This window comes from Cyprinus carpio, chromosome A12, assembly GCF_018340385.1.
Source record: "Cyprinus carpio isolate SPL01 chromosome A12, ASM1834038v1, whole genome shotgun sequence".
Taxonomy (NCBI): domain Eukaryota; kingdom Metazoa; phylum Chordata; class Actinopteri; order Cypriniformes; family Cyprinidae; genus Cyprinus; species Cyprinus carpio.
The window spans coordinates 6,685,454-6,707,897 of NC_056583.1; the positions used below are offsets into that span (position 1 = coordinate 6,685,454).

At 34.5% G+C, this 22,444-nt stretch overlaps 1 protein-coding gene across 3 annotated transcripts in view; it reads left to right on the top strand.

The window, feature by feature from the left end:
* The window catches only part of LOC109101281 (retinoic acid receptor alpha-A-like), a 146,113-nt gene that overhangs the window by 111,527 nt on the left and 12,142 nt on the right, over positions 1-22,444 (top strand). For 2 of the 3 annotated variants that reach the window (XM_042767335.1, XM_042767334.1), the window contains one exon: positions 21,259-21,407. In XM_042767335.1, coding sequence (XP_042623269.1) covers positions 21,259-21,407 — 149 coding nt within the window. Of the gene's footprint in view, positions 1-461; positions 1,260-21,258; positions 21,408-22,444 lie in introns of those variants that run through there. The other variant, XM_042767336.1, reaches the window with a different exon arrangement.

Sequence of the window (22,444 nt, forward strand, 5' to 3'; positions counted from 1 at the left end):
TAAATAAATAAATAAACAATTAATTAATTTTCTGAACCTATGATCTGCAAGGCAGAATTAAAAAAATATTATAGATGGGCAGTTAAAATCCCAAAGTATTGCAATCTTTGACACAAAATTATTATTATTAAAAATGTATTAAATTTATTACATTTATTTTGCTATTTGTTTTTTAGAGAGTCTAAATTTGTCACAGACGAAGACACAGATGATTGTTCGTTTTTATTTGTCAGATTATGGGGCCTTTTTTATTTTAGGGAAGTTTTATGGCAGTTAAAAAAACTTATATCATTATTAGTTGTTTAGTTTGACTTACAAAAAGTGAAAAAAAGAAATGCAGTGTGGGCGGGGCTTTGGGGACAGACGTTCAGGCGGGTGAAGATTAAACGCAGAGGTAGGCGTGGTCAGAACGTAGTCACTTGTCTCGTCACCATTAATGGGCGGGACCTACAGACAGCTGCTCGGTCTTGTCAAGATCCCCTCACACTCTCAGCAGCTACGTGCGCGAGAACACACGGTTACCGCGCGGATTAAAAACGCACGCACACACAAGCTCATTAAACGCGCGTTTGTGTGCTGTTTATAATCGGGAGAACGCAAAACATTTAAAAAGGATCCTGTTACTATCACTGCACGAGTTTATGACATCACCGAGACACAAACGAGACCAAATAGTCACATCACTTAATCGGAGCTTCGCGAAAAATATTGGACCAAACTCACCGTTCAACACTGGACATTTGATGGATTTATTAATGTCTCGTTCGTTCTGTATTTTATTATTGTAGTAGCCTAACCGTTCAGGATTTGGAGTAAATACAGTATATGTGGTCTAAAATATATACATTTGCTCCTTAGAAATTGCACTTTTGAAACAAGGACATTGTTGATCCTGTATGTGAATATATTTTTGCAAGAAGTATTTCAGCGGACATTGATTGGACTGATCTCTGATCATGCACGAGCGCTTCAGCTTGAGTTTTACTCGCTTCTGTAGTTCCTGATCTCCTCTGGGAATATCTGGGATGGCTGGGATGGATCCATCTCTCTGTTAAAGCTCTATGTGAAGTGTATAGTCGTGGATCAGCTGTAATCTTGGGGAATTGAGTCCGAACCGATCATGTATGAGAGTGTGGATGTGAATCCTTTCCTCATGATGGATTACTATAATCAGAGCAGAGGATGTCTGATCCCGGACAAGATGCCCCATCCCTTCAGCTCATCCATCAGACATCAGCATTGGAGCGGATCCAACCACTGTACGTGCACTAGCATTCAGCAAAACACTTGATGTTTGTAGAGTCTCCTAAACTAAACTGCATTCTAATTTTTCTGCTTTAATTCAGTTTGTGTCAGTCATATACTGAAATTTGAATCCAGCTGGTTGACCCACATACACACACAAACACACACACACAAAGAGAGAGATGCTCTGTCTGCTTATAGCAGCATGCAGATCATCCCTCTGTATTTAACATGCTCGTTTATTTCTTACCATCATCAAGCCTGCATAGTTTAACAACCATTTCATTTTGTAAAGATAACCAGATAGCTGCACTAATATTTAATCCTTCATATAAAGCACATGGCTCTGAAAACATTTAATCATGCAGATCTTGGCTCTTGAGAGCTGTACTTTTATGACAGCTCGTTAACATGCTGAGCATTAATGGAACAGAGAATATGAATGAAATTCAGAACAAGGTTAATGGGAAACTTGTGGATTTGAAATTGTGTTGTGCTTAATGATAAAACTGTGTTTTATGAAGAGAGAAAGTAATTGCAGGATTTTTGCTTTAATAAATTTGAAAAGAGTTGATCTGCTGTAGCTCTTTGAGCTGTTGTGGATGGTGAACCCGGGTGCGCAGGGTCACACAGTCCATGACCTTTGACATAGAAACAGGAACATGAACACTGAAATCTTATTAAAAGAGTGTCAGTAACAATAGTTAACTAATTGTTTAGCTAAAATGTTGAGATCAAATACACCAGACTCTCAGGGACCCTCAGTTCAAAAATGCAGAATTCTGTAATCACATTAACATGCATTACTACATTATGCATAGGAGCATTATTGTTGACCTAGTTTCTTAATTAACAACTTTTACATGCTATGCCTCAATCTGGATTCATTCAGCCATTGTACTGTCCAACAAAGAGATTTACATTTGTTTACTGATGCTTTTGCACTCATCTACTGAATCTACCGAAGATGATATAAGTGCTATAGAACTGAATAACCACCTTTAGAAATACATTTAGAAATATATATTTTGGCAATTTTTTTATGTCATTTAATAAATGTCTATAAGTTTTATATCGACAAATTGTGCCATTTTCAAGGGATCGTAGCAGTCTGTGGACCCCCAGTTGTTAAACATACGTTGGTTGTACTGTTTTTGGTTAATTTCCATAGCATCACTTTGGTAAAGATACCATGTTCCAGTACAGTTCAGTCAAAAGTGCAAGTTTAGTTGGAGGTGTATGGATAAGATATGCATTATGTAAGGGAACTTTGAGCCATCTGGAGACCCTCACTCTTGGCTAAAGTGCACTATAGGCTATATTTCTCTACATGCACTAAATTACATAAGGAATGGCTGTTTATGTGTCATTGCAAGTGTGGTTTTGCATGCATAATTTACCTTTAAATAGCGCTTGAGATGATAAATTGCAATTTTCTTGATCTGCCCTATCCTAGTCCTTCCATATCAAAAAAGAAGAGACTTCCAGAATGTGGAAATGTACCTCATACATAAAGAATCTGGGTACAGTTTGGGTTTTAAAATATTATTTTATTATTTTTTATTATTAGGTTATTTGTGGTTTTTGGCATATCTTTTAAAGCACAACATGAATCGCCCACTTTTTTGTCATATGCATTTAAAAAACAAAGCCTGAGTTGAATCACATTACAATTTTTAATTTAAATCAAAAAGTTGATTTAAAAGTTTGAAATGAATTAAGTTATACATATAAATAGTTATAATATAGGGAGGAGAGATTGAAGAAGGTCTGTCTCAAAAAGTTTATACTTAATCACTAAAAATACTTCTGAATCCTACTGTTGGAGCAACACTTTCTGTGTTTCTAAACAAAGGCGGACAAGGACAGTTTTTGAGAAAAAGTTGTTGATGAAAAACATGGACATTAAAGGAATAGTTCTCCCAGAAAAAGAAAATTAATTGAAAATTTATTCAACCTGAGGTCATCCAAGATGTAGATGAGTTTGTTTCTTCATTGGAACAGATATGGAGAAATTTAGCATTACATCACTTGCTCACCAGTGGTTCCTCTGCAGTGAATGGGTGCCATCAGAATGAGAGTCCAAACAGCTGATAAAAGCAGCACAATAATCCACATGTAATCCACGTAACTCCAGTCCATCCATTAACATCTTGTGAAGTGACTGCATGTTTGTAAATCCATCAAGATGTTTTTAACTTCAAACCCTTGTTTCCAACTAGCAAGTCCTTTAGTAGAAAAAGTCATCCAGTCTTAATCGGGAGAGAAATACACTCAGATCAAGCACAGTTTACAAGCTAAATCAGTTCTAAACAAATACATATTGGTGGATTTTGATGTGATTTGTGATGTAATGAAAATTAAATTTTTTAGGTGAACTACTACATAAATCTTTCCATTTTCATCATTTTGATTATACTTTCAATGGCTTTTCCCAGTTGATATAAGCCCGTAAAACTGCATGTATCATAACTATAAAAGAATGTTTGCAGCGTGTGCGAGTGTACACATTGATTCAAGGTTATTTTTAGCATCGTAATGTGTATCGAGCAGCGATGCATTTGTATTATATTCCTGCATCATGATAACTCACTTTTAAATGAGAGCAATAAATGAGGGTGTTGATGTGTCTGTATATGGACGACTCAGTCATCAGACTGACAGCTCAGGGTCTTTACGGGGGGTCGATCAGGATCACACACACTTGATCTTTGATAGTCGGCTTCTCTCAATGCTAAGGTGGGGTTTCCAGAGAGATTACACGCCTCAGCGTGAAGGAATGCAGTGCCTCTTATTCACATGACAGTCACACACAGACACACTCCCCTTCATGCTGCACCCACAGACACACTCCTCTTTACACATGCACAGATCTTACTAACATCTGTTCTTAAATTCTATTCATGTATTGCATGCCTTTGCACACATTTCACATGTCAGTGCATTGTTGTGCCATGTGCTGTGTTAAGCTGTCTGAGCTCTTATTGGAGGGTGTGTGTGAGACTGACTGTAACAGCGTCTCATTCTGTATATGAACTAAACAATTATTCATGTGGAATGTTTGCACTTGAGCACTCGTGCACATTTATGACCAGCTGAAACCACCATTTCCTACAAGTGCTTACTACTTAAGAGTTTGGAAGATAATGAAATGATGATATGTATTGATGTGATGTGCATTCTTATCATTTTAAGTCGTTTTAAAATGGATGAGTTGGCCGGTTTCATAATTCTGTCATTTAATAAACTTACTGATATACACAGGAAGCTCTTAGCACTGTTCCAACAAAATTAATAGCACAGGATGTGCATTGATTTGACACTTTATTACTTTACCCACAGAGAAAGAAGTGGAATGTTTTGTTACACAAGCTTGTCTTATATATATCAGGGATGTGATTTTTCCGTATAAATATGGATTTCAGTATTTTCCTACCTCTGAGGGACGACCCATGTGATTCGCGTAGATCCGAGGTTTTTTTCAGGTTGGTTACTGCATGATGATTTAAATCGCACAAATGGCCTTAAGCTATTACCTAAATAACTGCGAAAATAAACAACACGGACGGTATGGTCCTGAGAGCGCTGCACGAGCTCGCGGCTCCATCTGCAGGACAGTTCAAAGCGTTCGAATGATTCAAAGCGCCAAACGCGTGCAGAATCCGCGCTGAAACCTGTACTCGACCTGGTGACTTTTTATGAATGGCGGTGAGAATTTGAGATTGCTAATGCTGTCATAAAATTCACAACGGTTGTGCTGTAATTATATAATATTATATTATATATGTTTTGTTTTTTTTTTTTTTTTCGATTCGCTGTTAGTGCTGCTCTTGGTTTGAGCCGCTTTAATTTGCTTTTGGGAACGCGACATTCGTCATTAAAAATGTTTATAAATCTGTTGCTGGTTACAAAGAAGTTTCAGTGTCACATAATCCTTCAGAAATCATTCTAATATGCTGATTTGCTGCTTTATAATAATCAGAAATGTTTCTTGAGAGTCAAATAAATTGTAATGATTTCTAAAAAATCATGTGACACTGAAAACTGGAATTATGATGAAGAAAATTCTGCTTTGCATCACAGGAATAACATTACATTTTATAATGTATTAAAATTGAAAAAATAAAAAAATAAACGTGGTCAGATTTTCCTTCTTTTTTTGTCTCTAGCTGATCACATGCCTGATATACGGAGTGTTCTGTAGCTATTTTCATCAACAGCGCACAAAATGTGCACAGACTTTATTTTACAGGCAATACTGATGACTTAAACTATATATATATATATATATATATATATATATATATATATATATATATATATATATATATATATATATATATATTAGGGCTGTCAACCAATTAAACTTTTTAATGTAATCACATCCTTTTTCTGTGATTTATCGCGATTATTCGCACACTTCATGAAATTAGACCACCATTCATCTTGTTTCAAATGTTTATTTTGTCATAATTTGCTATATCCAGCAAAGTAAACCAAAAGATTGATGGGTGATTCTCAAAAATGTATATTTTCTGCAAGCTTTTTTCAAGATAAATTTAGATGTCTTTCCAAAAAAGGACACTTAGAAACTCCAAAAGGACACCAAAGTACCAAATTATATAAGGAGCTCATATAAGCACATATGAAAAAAAAAAAAAAAAAACAACGCAATTTTATAGTATGTGTACAGTGCAACAGCAAAGAGATTTTTTACATTTTAAAGAAGCCAAGTTGCCATACCGAACAGGACCACATGGAGATGCCAAAAAAAAAAAAAAAACACCTGCCTGCTGACTGCATATATCAACTACAGTACACAGATACATTCCATATAACACAGCAACTTAAACATGACAAATCAAAACATTATCGTGAATATGTGTGGAAACAACATGAATGTACAGAAATATCTGTGCCTGTGCATAAATACAATGTGATCAGGATCAGGAAACAGTCCTCCATAAAATGCGTTGCACACATCTAAATATTTGGGTTGAACTGTTCTGGAACAGTGTCGTAAATTCAACTTTCTAGTTGTGTCCTCTTTTGGAAGGCCAAACAAAGTATTTTTGCTTTCACAATGAACAGCGTCTCCACGACATGATGCCGGCGGCAACACTGAGAGTTAAAGTTACACCTTCTTTCTTTGTGTGAACATTTGGGCAGCGTTATGCAAATCTTCCCACATCGTGACATAGACATGTCGGGGCGTGTTTAAACGAGGCATTTTAGGAGGGCATGGACAAGTCTTAACTTTTATAAAGAATATCTCTATACTATAGACAGAACATTATTGTCTGTTGGTGTGAACACAGAACATAAATGCAGTGCGTAAGTTTTTCAAGACTTTGCAACAAAGTTTTTATTATGGGTGTTCTTAAGTTCTTGGGTGTTCTTGTGTAGTTCTAAGGTGTTTCTAGGGTGTTTTCAGACTGACCCTGAGAATTTGGTTCTGTGTGATATTCTTGATATATGACATTTCTGATTTTAGTTAGGATTTGATCCATCTTTAATATACATAGTGAATTTTTTTTTATTTAATTTTTAAAGCATCCACCAGAAGGTTAAGCATTCGCTCTTATGCAACCTGACCACATTCTATTAGTCTTTGGAAAGAAAGTGGTGTATAAATGTTTTGAAAGGATTACTGCTTCTTCAACTGGACGTCTTTAGAGATTCTTATTTCATGGCGGCTTCAGGTTTCATCTCACATGAATATTTAATTTGGGCCTGTGCTAATTTTTTTTTTCTTTTTTTACTGTGTGGTGTTGAACAGTACTGAAGATGACATGCCTATGTAGAATATCACATTACTAGTTCATTATGTGTGTGTGCATCCCCAGACTTTCAACAAAACATCCCATAGTGGCTTTTCTAGGTCTAAACAGATGATTTACTACATCAATCATTGCAATGAAAAGGCAGTGTTACACGATCCTTCATAAATCATTCTAATATGCTAATCTGGCACTCCAGAAACCTTTTTTATTAGTTGAAAATGGTTGTACTGCAAAACAGTGTCTTTTCTTGGATTCAGCTTCTTTAAAATCATAGTCATCCCAAACTGTGTATTTACAGTTGGAGCAGCATTTATTAGTTTTATGGATTATTAAAACTAGAAAATAACGTGATTTATTCAAATGGTTGTAAAACATTGATGAAAAGTAGTATTTTACAAAAAGTAAGATGTTCTCTGACCTCCAATTAAAACAGTCAGTGATTAAGGTATTTATTTATGTATGTATGTATGTTTTGAACTGGACATTTTATATGAACCGTCCAAACAAGCCCATTCACTAAATTGAATCAAACTCTGCAACTTAGAATATATTTATGAGAAATAGAATAGTATTTTATGTGTGCAGTGTAAGTGCTCAAATGTTTAAGGCCAAAAAGAAATGGAGCCTGTCCAACTTTGCAGACTCGTGTGTAAGACTCACATTTTTCATGGAATGCATTAAAATACATGATACTAAAGTAAAACATCTATGACTGAATCAGATGAAAGCACTCTCTCTCTCACACAAAAACACACTAGTGCTCATGTCTCCTTCAGATAATTGAGTTTTGCTTTAGCTTGTCTGAGAATCAGAATTCTCTTGTACGGAGGACTTGATTATATTAAACATACAGTATTGTGTGAGTCTTTCTGTGTGTGAGCTGGTAGAAGGACAACACTTGAACCAGAATACTTTTGTCTGAACTTGAATGACATCTGGTAACAGACGCTGATACATGATTGGCTGAGAACAGGAAGTATTTTGGTGCCAAATGAGCCATATGATTGCAGAGTTACATAGAAACAAGGAGACGGTGTGTGTCTACTGTTGGCTGTACTTACTTTGTAAAGGTCCTCGTGTATGTAATGAAAGAGTTCTCAGAAGTTCTCCTTATTGTTGTTCATGGATATTTTGCTATGCTGATAAATCTCCTGTAAATGGTTGTGGGAGGGACAGGTTTAGGTTTGGTTTATTATTATTGTGGCCTATGCCTACATAAATCATAAACAGACAGTGTACAGAATAATATCATAATTGTTTTAACAATGTGGAAGCTGACATTATTGAGTGTCACTTACTTTGCAAACAACTAACAAAAACTCAAATTCAATATGCCTCTGTATATATCTAGATATATTTCTATATGATATAGTTATAAAATAGCACACAAGCAAGCATGCATTTTTTTCCCTGTAATATCAGCATGATTACATGTGTGATACTGATTTAATACAACAGTTGAGCAAGAAGTTAATATTGTGAGGACACGATAATGTCAGTATTGTCTGTTTGTGTTCTATTTTGGAAACAAGACGGTTCCAAACAAAGCCTAAAAAGAACCATTGGTGTTTTGAATCATTGGTGTTTTTTTGCTGAATAAATCAGCGTCTTTGAACAAGTCAGTGATTCAATGATTCATTCATAAAGACAGTCATTTGCCTTGGTCTTAATAATGAATCAGCCATCTGAACCAATCAATTGAATGAATGACTCGGTGATTCACTCATTAAGACAGTGACTTGCATCCATTTATTGGGGGTTGTAGATTTATATTTGAAGTATCATTTAATTTTTTCAGTAAATGGAATATAAATGGAGACCCCAATAAGATGGAGTCTTCATAAAAAACGTGTTGTGTAGTTGGCAATTCAAAGTGTTTCCCGCACTGCTGAGAGGATGCAGGTGAGACATAAAAGCTTGCATCTCCATTTATACAGCCAGTGTTGTCATAAACACAAGGTTTTTTCGGGAACACCAATTATCTCAGAATTCATTCATTGGAGGTCACTTATTAGAAGCTGCAACATGGACTTGATGCATGGTTGGAACTGAATTGTAAGTGAAATCCAATTGTATCAAATTATTGGTTGAAATCGAATTATACACTGTTATTCCGAATACTCAAGAAAACAGGAAGTTGTGAATGTGTGAGAGTGAACTTGTGTTTCAGGAATGAGATTGACTGTCACCTTTCATCATCTCAGGAATGTTCCCAGTTTACTCGTATTTGTTTTTGTTTCTGGACGTCAAGGAATTTCATTTCTCAACGTTACATTCCCGAGATCTGTGTTAATATATGGGCACTGTTGATGTTATCAGCTCCCCGTTTGGAATAAGCTGTTGTGTGTGTGTGTGTGTGTGTGTGTGTGTGTGTGTGTGTGTGTGTGTGTGTGTGTGTGTGTGTGTGTGTGTGTGTATGAAATTGGTTAATTTAAGTGTTTTTTTGTCATGAAGCATTGAGTATGCAATTATGACACATTTTTGATTTCAGCTAAAATGGTCAATTATTTTCATATTTTTCATTTTATCTTTTCCCCTGACATCCACATAAAAGGCTGGTAAAGGTTTCTTGCACCAAAAACAGTCATACTTTATTTTTTATGACTATTTTCCACCACTCTGTGGACCACTGTAAACAGGCTGTACCTTCCTGTAGCTTTAAGACTTCTATATGTAAATGATCTCTGTTTTTGATTGGCTACTCTCCACATACCAGCAGGAGTTGACACTGTTCATCAGAGTGGTTTATCTTGCTGAATAGTTACTGAATAGATGGGTTGTCTGTTAATTAGTTGTGATGTCACAAATTTGACAATTTCTGACCCGGTGGCCTGAAGTACAAGCTGCCATCATCTTGTGTCTCACTACAGAAGAGTACATTGTGAATTACACAGGTGTCTCCCATTGACTTTGTTATGAAATGTAATAGTTAAAGTATGGTTGGTTATGGGATCTGTTTACCCAGTGACTTGGGTTGTCAGTACTGTTATTATGGTGAGAGATGTCTGGCATCTAACTATATTTTTATCAGCTGCTTTATCAAATCTCTTTCTACTCATCCGATAAGCAATAAAATGGGCCATATTATTATTCTGTACTTTCAAGAGGAAAACAAAAGTCAAATCTCCAGTCTAGAATTTGACATGCTTGATGTGTTAATATACTGTAGAATAGACTGTCAGCTGTTTAGTACATCTGGAAAAGAAAAAGTTCACAGTTTAAATTGGACGGGAAAAGTTCATAAAATAAAATAATTCTTAAAAAAACTTTTTTTATTATTATTTTAATTATTTGTTGTAATAGAATGTGTTCTATGTATAAATTATGTAATAAAATGATACAAATAAAAATAACAATTATATAAATAAATATATACAATAATTTCTATAAATAATTATGTGAAATCATTTTCTGCTTAAAATAGTGATCTGATAAGATTGTGAAATGTTGTATACAGTATGTCTACCAGGGTTATTATAACTAAACTAAAAAACTAAAACCATTAAATAAAATAAAAGAATAAAACAAAAATAAAAACCTTTTGTTTAATTGAAATAAAAACAGTTCACAGTTGCATAATCGCACATTTCATAAGTTATAGTTTCATTGATTTCTTGATTGTTGATTGGCACGAGTAGGACTCCATACTAGTGTATCACAGCAGAAATAATCTGTTAATGCTCTTCTGTGTGTTGATTGTTGTTGAGAATTGCATGTGCAGTGACTGATATGGTGACCCTCAGCACAGGAAGAGCTGATCTCTGTGTTTAAGTGTGTGGGAGATTTTCAAAGACTTCAGACACTTACAGGAAATTGATGTCTGAAGAGGGAACGAGATCGTCTGATCCTCAGAAATCCAGAGAAAGTGCACACACGCATACAGGAAAATATTAGACCAGTGAACTCTGCTGACAAACCCGTGACCTCTGAAATAGTCTACATATGTTCGTTCATTCTACCCATGGGACAGGTGCATGATGGGAAATAAACTTCAGATGTGCCCTACACGGAAGAGTGAAGAGGGTCAATCTCATTTTACTTTAATTATTGAGGACAAACAAGAGCAAGGCCTCTTTTCAGGCCTCCTTTTTTGCCACATGTTCTCAATGAACCATGGGAACAGACATCTCAATGAGAATATCACTGACAATCAAAACAAACATATTGTACTAATTAGATTTAAAGGAATAGTTCACTCAAAAATGAAAATTTGTTGAAAAATTACTCAGCATCAATGCCATCCAAGATGTAGATGAGTTTGTTTCTCCATTGAAACAGATTTGGAGAAATGTAGCATTATATCACATGTTGAAGTGAAGAATGAATCCTCTGCAGTGAATGGATGCCATTAGAATGAGAGTCCTTACAGCTGATAAAAACACAATAATCTACAAGTAATCCACATGATTCCTGTCCCTCAGTTAACTGGCTCCACTGTGACTGAATGACATTTTCCCATGTTAAGTCACTGTACTTCCAAGGTATTCATTCATTAATATTCTTTCTTTCAGATAATAAGATTAGTGGTCGACTGATATTGTTTTTTTAATAGCCGATGCCGATGCAGATATCTTGGAAAGCAGGGTGGCCGATATAAAGCCGATATAATTTTATTTAATGTCACTGAAAAAAAATGTATATTCATTTTTTAAAGGTAAGTGGTTGCAAACAATTTATTTTATCTACATTTAATAATAAAACATTTTTGTAAGTTAGTCAACTAAATTTATTTAAATGTAGCTAAAATAAATCGATTGCAACCACTTACCTTAAAAAAAAATTGTAAATTCAATGAAACATTTTTGAAATCATTTGAAATGGGTAAAAAATAAATGTGTAAAATAAACATGCTTATACTTTAAGTGACAAAGTAGTTTTCACAAATAAACAAATATTTAATAAAAAAATATAAATAAAAAGGAAGCAAACACTATAACCAACAGGGCACACAGTATTCTGGGAAGTTTGTATGCATTGGGAATCACATTTTTTTCAAATAAAGCCAAGGTAACACTCATTTTACATACAGCACACAGTGAAAATTACATGAATGTGACATTGGGCAAAAGCATGAAGCGCAGCATAATTTGAAATCACAAGTTTAAAGTTAATCGATCGCGCATGTCAGTGAAGCTGAACTTTCCTCCTGTCAGCATTCAGTTCACACGGACCGACCGTCACACAGAGAACATGCGATCATGCAGGACACACATCCACTCTTTATAAAATCTCACAGCTGGATTTGACTAAGTTTGCAAGGTTTTTGAAATCAGATGTCCATTAGTCATTCAAAGATTTGTTTAAATGATGTAAAAGCGTATTTGCTGAATGCTGACGGCAAACGAGAAAGTATTATAATGTTTGCCTTTTTATTGCTAACAATATAAAAGCAATTGTTATAATACTTTTTTGTATACATTTTAATTCCTTTGTTTAACCATTCTATCTGATTATTAGACAGACGTCTATCCGTATTAGACAGAACTGTTAACAACGACAGCGAACAAGAGGGAGAATGTGAGCACTGTGTGTTCAGGCGCTGCGTTCTCAGCACCATCAAAATAAAATCCGTCGGGCCGTCTAAATTAAAAGTCGCATCGGCCAAACAGAAAAACTTATCAGCCGATGCTGATATTGGAAAAATGCCAAATATCGGCCGATATATCGGCCTTTGCGATATATGAGTCGACCACTAAATAACATTATATTTCAGTATATGTTCAGACATTATGTGTACTTGTGGACCTCATCTTGTATATTGCTTAAAAAAACACTTGAATATGTTTAATTAATAGTGCTGGCCATTTGTACTACACTATTTATGTAAAAGCTGCCCACTCTAGCAATAATTGATGCTCACAGTCCTTATGCTGTCAAATCCATACACTATACCCTAGACATAAACAGTGTCTGTTCACATGCTCGTAAAGCAAATAGAACTTATTTGGGAAAAATCATGCGAAATAATTAAAGGCAGTAAAGGGTTTGAATGCTTTTTGCTTTGGCAACATAATTGGCCTACTTTCTTTCACAATGATGTCAAAATCAAGAGAAAAAAAATCATGAAACTGGAACAATCTAGTTCATGTCAGAGCTGTGTCTTTGTGTTGTTTCTGTAATTTAAAGGGGACCTGTTATGCTCTTTTACAAAGTCTTGATTTTGTTTTAGGGGTTTACTAGAACAGGCTCTTATACTAGGATGTTCGAAAAATACATTATTTTTCACATATTTTACATTATTACAATACCTCTCTCCCCAGTCTGTCATGAACGGCTGGAATAGTTCATGTATCAAATGAAGGCCCGCCTTCTGAAATACGAAATGTGCTGTGATTGGTTAGCTGGGCCAGTGTGGGTTGTAATTGGCAGCACTCAGCGCCTGCGAGCTTCAGTGTAAATATTGCATCAAAATCAAATCAATTTGAACGCGATTTAAACCCGGATGATTGTAACCACTCTTAAGTTCATCTGCCTTGGGAAAGCTAGCGCGTCTCCGACGTAGTGATAACACTCGTTGCCTTCTCTAGTGAAAAAGTGAAAAAGCATAATAGCACCCCTTTAAAGCAATCACTTTTTTGGCATTTTTCAATGGCCAGTATACATAGAATTTAGTAGGGGTGTGCAGTATTGACAAAAAAATATATCTTTTCAAATTCTGTATGGTGGTTAGTTAACATTAAAGGAATATATCACCCAAAAATGAAAAATTGCTGAAAGTGTATTACCCTCAGGCCCTCCAAGATGTAAATTTGAGTTTATTTGAGTCGTATTGTAACAGATTTGAAGAAATTTAGCATACATCACTTACTCACCAGTGGACCCTCTGAAGTGAATGGGTGCTGTCAGAATGAGAGTTCAAATAGCTGATAAGTAGGCTCTACTACATGTTATTTTTAGTTCAGAATCATGGGAGAATCGTGATCTCTATTTCAAACCAAAAAAAAAAAATAATAATAATAATTGTCAAGAATTGTGCAACAGTAATGTACACACAATTACTGTATATTTTAAGCTACTTAAGCTACTTTTGCTAGAGCAAGATTGTGTGCTCAGGTACTTGATTAGGTCCAGTTATTCATATTCATTCATGTTATTCTAGCTAATGTTTTTTGCAATATTTAATGTGCACTAAATATATTTTAGTCATTTGATTTGAGACCATTGTCTAGTATTGAATAGTATGGATATGCAGGATACAGAAACACTGAATACAGGTGTGTGTGTGATATAAACAGGAGGTGTGTGTAGGCAGGGAGTCTCCTAATCTCCTCCACTCAGCATGAACACATGCCCTAATCATACAGAGAGAATAACGCTGACATTATAACCAAGGTTAGATGATAAATGTAAAATATTATACCACGATGATATTTATTTGTCTGAAATGGCTAGTAAAATAAAGGCACAAATACGTTTTTATATTTTACTGGACCATTTTATTATGAAAAATGTGATGCAGGATAAATCAGAGTTTTGAATCAATTTATGAAACAGTTTGAACTCAGTGGAAATGAACGTACAGCTAATGTTGTTTTTGTTGAAGCTTAAATCAGTTTAAATTCTTTAAACATCTCTTTTAAGCGAGACAAGGAAGAATTTAATTTGGCCTTTAAGAATGTTCATTGTGATGTCCATGATGTTGCTTCACCAGCAAAATCATTGTGCATGTGTTTTGAATTTGTTATACCACCCAGCCAAAATGATGGCAATTTTTTTCTGAATGATTATTTCAAACAAAGCAACCCTTGTAGCTTACGTTTCTTCATAAAATAACTGTCAATGTATTGTAAATGTATTATTAAATATTAAATATATGTCCCAGCCAAAATTACAACAAATTTTTCTCAGTGATTAGAACAAAAACATCTGCCTGCCTTTGAAAGGTATAGTGGAATTTTTCATTCACTGATTCCATGTTAGTTACACTTTCTCCCCGGTAACATGGTTGCTATTTTAAGTAGCGTCTCACTGCATGTGATGTTTGACTCTTTATTTTCAGGATGGTAGTTTATTGGTTTTAGTTAGTCATAAATGAAATGGATCAGACGTACCACTTCTTGACCCTGTCAAATTGTGATCTGTTTGTCTTGGTTGATTTGAAACTTAGACCATGTCAAAAAAAAAAAAAAAAAAAGGCATGCCTTGGGTCCTGATGCTTAAAGCACTCTGTCACTGCAAGGCAGTGAATAATCTAATAGTGAGATAAGTGCACGTGTGTGTGTATGTGTGACTGCTCTCCCATAAGGCCTGTCTCTACCCCGCTAACACACTTAAGCTGGGCTTAACCAACCCAAATCTGATTAATACCCCCTCTCGTCCTCTCCCAGCGCCCTTTGGGCCTCTCGTAATGAGAGCTAAACAAGCCTAGACCCAGACCTGAACCCATAGATGAATAAACGGGTGATTACAGCAGGCACAGAGAGAAAGGGAGACGTATTGTCTGTCAGGAAGGAAGAGTTAAAGGCTTCTAAAGATGAAGAGAGAGACCGAAGAGGAGAGCAGGATAGAGGTTGAGTTACAGTGTTTGTTGGTTGTCAAAACATTAGGAATGTAACCTCAGGTTGAACCTAGAGATAGACAGAGAAAGAGACGGGCAGTTATAGGGTCAGCGTATATCCAGGGCTTAGCCCAGACCTCCTGGAATGCTTACGGGATGTTTTTAATTAAATGGTGGAATAGGACACTCTTAAATGTTGAAATTAGGGTTGCAAGATTATGACAAAAATCATAATTGTCGATTATTCCCTTGAAATTGCAATTGCGACTATTTATTACGATTATCACAATTTACATTGAATGATGTTAATACCATTGTTTAATGCAACTACATGCCATATTTTTATATAAAAATAAACAAGCTGAAAACACTCTTTAACCTTTAGTGCTTTTCTGTTGTATTAAGCCTCAAATGTCAAATATACATCGGATTGGTTTCTTCTTTAAGTGACAAAAAAAATTAAAAATATGAATGGTATTATAATGTTATAATAAAACTAAAACTAAAACAATTGAAAACCCATTAAGATAACGTGGAAAGAAAAAACATATCTTAAGTGTGCAGAATAACATAAGTGGACTTTGAACGATTAATTGCCGCTTTGAACGATTACGATATTGTGTCATCCATAATTGTAATCGCGTTAATATAGTTAATATAGTAACTGCATTTTGTGCAATTAAATGTTAATATACAACTAATTTATTTTATTTGAGTGATAATTATTTAATATCTATCTATCTATCTATCTATCTATCTATCTATCTATCTATCTATCTATCTATCTACTAAAAAAAACTTCAATTTAAAGTTTCTGAGTTTTGATTAAAAATATATGTATATATTCCTGGTGCATCACTAATAAAAAGAGCTATTTAGAGTAATAATCACTAATAAAAAAGAGCTATGTGTTATGGTACATTATGCATTATGTTAATGTGCTACTGAACTATTACAAGGCATGAAATGTTAGTGTGAAAAGCAAGATGATTAAAAACATTCAGGGCTTCGCTTTAAAAAAATTCAGATGCTTGCACATGGAGAAAAACGGAACAAGAGACAGAGAGAGGGGGGGAGAGCGAGACTGTAGAGGGGTCGTTGTTAATGAGCAGTAATGTGGTGTGTTATATAAGTGTTCTGTGTGTAATTCGGTTGACATGAGAGAATAGACTGACATAAACACTACAACACACACACACACACACACACACACACACTGTGTGCTCATTCTATTTATCCCTGCCTCACCTCATTCATCTCTCTTTCTGTCTCTCTGATGTAGTGGGTGTCCTGAATGCATCTGTTTGTTTGCACACACAGTATTATGCAGTGGCACCAAACTGGGATATGCAACAAAACACAATTTGTTTTTTTGTTTTGTTTTTTATTTTATTTTATTTTATTTTATTTTATTTTATTTTGTTTTGTTTTGTTTTGTTTTGTTTTGTTATGTTATGTTATGTTATGTTATTTTATGTTATGTTATGTTATGTTATGTTATGTTATGTTATGTTATGTTATGTTATGTAATATTATTTTATGTTATTTTATTTTATTTTTTTGCTCAGTCATATAAAATTCAACAGTGGTTTAACAGTGTTAAAATTCTATATCCATGCCAGTTTATTGTGCAGATACAACTATATGGTTTAAAACATACTCGACACAAGAATGTGAACGCAAATGCTTATAGCTTTTCAAGCTCAATTTTTACCGATCATTCAGAATGCACTGCATAACTCAAGTACATGTTACATTTACAATATCTCTGCAAAGGGATGCCAGACATTACTGTCTTCTAAAGTATGTTTCTGGCTTTCACAGGTTAACTTGCTGAAAAGTGAAAACACTGGCTCTGTAGTGTTATCGAAACCTTCTGTTGTCTTGAGCGACCGGCATGTCAACTTCTGACTCAGCTGGTGCATGAGTCTGGGTGGGACTAACTGTAAATTGGTAAAAATAGAGTAAAAGATTGAGGCGGGATGGGAAAAGTTTCTCTACTTTCTTACATTATTAGTCATTATTTGCATTTTAACTGAAAAACAGTTATAAGGGTAATAAGTGGCTTGTTTGCTGAGGAAAATATTGGCACACAAACAGGACAGGAGTTCTTCAGAACTGACACTGCTACTTCCACGAATCCATCTCCAATATTTGGAAATAGGGCCAACGTTGATTTCTAGGTTACTTTTTTTTCTTTTCTTTTTTTGCCAGAAACCATGTAGAAACCACCCAGGTGCTTGATTAAAAGAATGAAATTCTTCATAAGGAAATTTTGTATTGTCAAAAATGTTTTTTTTTACTCTAATGAAGAAGAGGGTTATTATAGTTAACTAGATCTGAAACTAAAACCATGAAAAACATTTTTTTTTTAACTTAAAATAAGTTACATGAAATTTTGAAAAGTATTACAAAAAAAACTAAATTTAGTTGAACTCATTTAGTTTAACTTTATGTAATAAATTATCAAAAGTAATATATTAATATAGTAATATCAAAACAAACATACTGTAGCAATTAGTAATATAACTCTAATAAAAATGAATAAAAACTATAAAGTTATATTTAAATAATAATGATTATTTAATTATTTAAATAATAACTAAAGCGCTAATCAAATGACAAAAACACAACTAAAACTGTAAAATTAAAATGAAAATGGAAAAATATATATAAAAAAAAAACAATTTATCTTAATGATCAAATAATTCAAAAGTCTTAATAATACTGAAAAAAAAACTAAAGACATTGCTAAAGACAAAAAGTCCTGAAAAGGATGTTAATAAATAGTTGTAAATAACCTGTTAAAGTTAGAATAAACTACAACTTACCTTTAAAAGTGTGCATGATGTGCACAAGTACTTTAAAGTGACACTAATGATTGATAATATAAACAATGATTGGTTGTTATTATTATGCGTGAAGTGAATTTTGCTAAATTCGAATTTCAGTAACAACTCTACAAGATTGGCTCTAATAGAGAATTCATTTTTTTATTTTATAATTAGGCTACATCATAATTTTCTGAAGATTTAAAATACGTGGCGCATTATTATGGTAATCTGCTTGCAGCGCAAAATGGTGTTTTTCAATGAGTTGATCATTAAGTCTTCTACAAGAACCACCATACAATCAGATAACACCAAAGCCCGTCATGTTAGGAACTATGTTAGGAAACAATACACCCTGACAACAACCACCAACACCTTAACCTGTGATAGACAGTTTTGAGCAATTTCCTCAGAAAATGTAAACATCTGATTAATATTATTTTTCTCCACCCACTCTTACCCCACCCTAAAGGAGCAATTGAATGCTCATAATTTTGAAATTAAATGTTCGTGAAGCACAAATGATTGTGGTCTTTAGTCATCTTCAGATTTTGTTGTGTTGTGAACATTTTAGTGTAACTCAGAGCAAGGCCTTTCTGATTTCATGCATGGGGGGTTTATAGTGTCCATTCCTCCACTCAAAACAAACCTTTAGCTCTTTGAATTTCCTAGATCTTTTGCTCAACGATGTGGCTGTGCGTGTATGTGCTGTCATAGCCACATGTTTGAACTTCAGTTGTTTGATTTTCTTCTCCATTCTCTCCAATTCTGTTGTGCTCTCGTTCTCATTCTCTCTCTGTCCGCGGCTGAGTCAGCCTTTCATTCCGTCAGTCTGTTCCAGGACGTCTCTCTGAGTATTTCCTGCCCACAGAGAGACAGGCGGGAACATGCACATTGACAGTGTGTGTGTGTGTGTGTGTGTGTATGGATGCTGTTTCAGATATGCATCTGCAGTCATTGTGTGTGTGTGATGTGCCCGGCGGGGCCGACAGCAGTGGTGTGTAAATAAGAGTTCTATATTTAACTTCAGCTCACAAGTTGAGTTGCCCTCTGCTATGACTGGGACACACACACACACGGGAAAGAAAGTCTTGCCAAACCAGCAAGAGAAGCAAGCACATACTTTCACCTCGGGTACCCTCTCCACATTTTTTCAAAGCACAGAAATGCACACATTGTGTCCTTTTGAGAACACCATAATATTACTATTATTTGTAGGCATCTATTGTCCAGGAGTCCCTAAGTCACATACTGCCTGTAGTATGTAAGATTTAATTTAGTGATTCCCAAATCATGTGTGAATGCTAATTGAAATTGTTTCAATGTTAGTTTTTTTAAAACCTCAGTTTTTTGGCTGATGCTGCCAACAACCCCTTGCACAGATGAAGAGCTGGAGTTTGACAATTTTTTACATATGATGTTTTTACTTTATGATGTTATAGTATGTTGCAATACTAGTATACTTTACTTAAAACATTACCATCACTAGTGAAATATTTTTTTCAGTGTTGTATAATATGATTTGTGATCCAGTGCTGGAAATCTTCCTTTGTTCCACATTATAAAAAATAAACTCTTCTGATTTACTAAAATACAGTATTCACTTTGTGTGACATACAGACATGTGGATGCGATGCAGTGGTATCATATGTGGTATTTCCATGCTTGATTTTTTTAATTGTTTTAATAATAATAATAATAATAATAATAAGATGCAATTATTATTATTATTAATAGTATAATAATAAAGTTTTGGATAAATAATAAATGACTAATTTAAATAAAAATAATATAATTGTACTTATTACTTAGTAATGTATTATTGTTAGATAAAAGGACTTTGAGAAAACTGAATATATGAATAATAATAATAATATATAATAGAATGTTATTGTTGGAATGTATTGTGAAAAGCGCTATACAAATAAACTTGAATTGAAAAGAATCAATAATACATTCATATGATTCAAAATATACTAATAGTTAAATAATATTTTTCAATAATAGAAAAATTAGAAAACTGAATAACAATCATATTAATGTTACATAAATATAATTAATAATAGTATAATTAGTTATAATCATATTAATATATAATCTGTTATATTGAATAATAATTGTTACATTAAAAAAATAGTAGTAGTAATTTTATTTATTTCTTTATTTATTACTACTACTACTACTAAAACCACTACTACTACTGTTATTATAAATGTGGATGATGTTGTTTGTAGTTGCTGTGGCACAAACAGTAGGAAACCCGCTTAGACAGCTAGTGCTGTCTGTTCACCTTCCCATGAGTGGATGAATGGTGTTGGTAACAGTGTTCATCTCTTGTTTTGATGTGTGATGACTGGCTAATTATCATCAGCACAAATGTGTTACACGTGTTTAATGAATGCGCTAAGATCATTTGTGTCTCTTTGACAGAAGCTCAGTTCCTCTAGAGGAGCTGCTTCAGGATGGCTTCATCTTTGATCTTTCTTGTAATGTTCCCAATCACACACAGCAGCGCTGCAATGTGATGCTCCAGCACAGGGGTCGGGTTAGGGCTGCCTCCTAGATAAATAGCAAAGTCTGCTTTATTCAACATGTTTTGAAATTTGAGGTTTCTAGATTTTGGGCTATTTTTATTTTATTTTTATTTTTTTTAATGGTTTGGAAAAGCTATTTTCAACAAAAGTTTTATTTGAATGACTCTATGCTATTATATTAAAATGAATTTTAATTCAGAAATGAACATGTACATCATAGAAAAGATGTATTCGAGTCACAGTCTGAATGAATAGATTTTAATGTATTTTTGATTACAGTAATAATACACACACACGCGCACACACACACACACACACACACACACAAAAGTCATGTCATTGACCCATAAACTCTCTCACTTTCACAGCTATCGAAACCCAGAGTACGAGTTCAGAGGAGATCGTCCCGAGCCCACCCTCTCCGCCCCCTCCTCCTCGCATCTATAAGCCCTGCTTTGTGTGTCAGGACAAATCTTCAGGGTACCACTATGGTGTCAGTGCCTGTGAGGGCTGCAAGGTGAGTGACGTGACCCATTCTCATTCACTCACACCACATGTGCTTGACCCAAAACTAGCGACACTACTAACTTGGCTTAAAAATACAGTAGTATCAGTTTTTTCATTAAGCTATTATTATTATTATTATTATTATTATAATTTATTAAAAAAAAAAAATTCTAAAAAGTAGAGAAGAATAACAAAATACTGTTTATATACACACAGTATAGTAGTGTTAGTGAAGTACATGTAAACATAACTTTACAATACTTGGGCATTTTCAAGCTCACCCTCAAACATTCTTATGTAGTTACTTATTACATGCTGCTTCAAAATTTGCTTTTCCAGTGTAGGTGTGTGTAATATACGTTTTAGAGCAAAACGTCGAAGAATCATGATTGTAAAATGGATAGTTCCGGTCCTTGATTCTGATTGGTTGAGCCGTGTTCGAAGCTGTTGTAAATTACACTACAAACATACACCTTTGTTTACTTCTGTGTGTTGCTCAGCAACCACTTTGTTGGAACCACAAAGGAACTACATTGTCTGGTGGAAGAATACTGTTTTTTTTTATTTATATCATTATGTTTATTTGCTCTGTTTTATTCTGTGAAACCTTACTACGTATATGGAATAACCGTTTTATAAAAGCAAAAAGTCCCATGAAGCCGTGGTTTGCAATGACTTTATAACAGCTAAGGTGGTTTTAGCCTAACAACGCCCCTTAGCTGTTATAAATTCACTGTAAACCACGGCTTCTTGGGGCTTATTGCTTTAATTTACGACACACCATGTTTTACTCAAAAATGGAAAAACCCCATTATAAAAACCCATCTTGAGGTGAAAATCTTGTGGTAACCCATGGCTAATTAGTCTTGGGTGTTGAGGTCACGGCTGTAGCACTGCCCACTTCATTAGCTTTAGCATAGTTATTGTCCGCTTCTATGTGATGTTACTTAAATGTAAACTTTTCATATGGTAAAGTAGTAGTTTCAAGTGACATGTTCAAAACCATCTAAATGAGGTGCGGGGACTGGCACAGAATCATACTAGTTA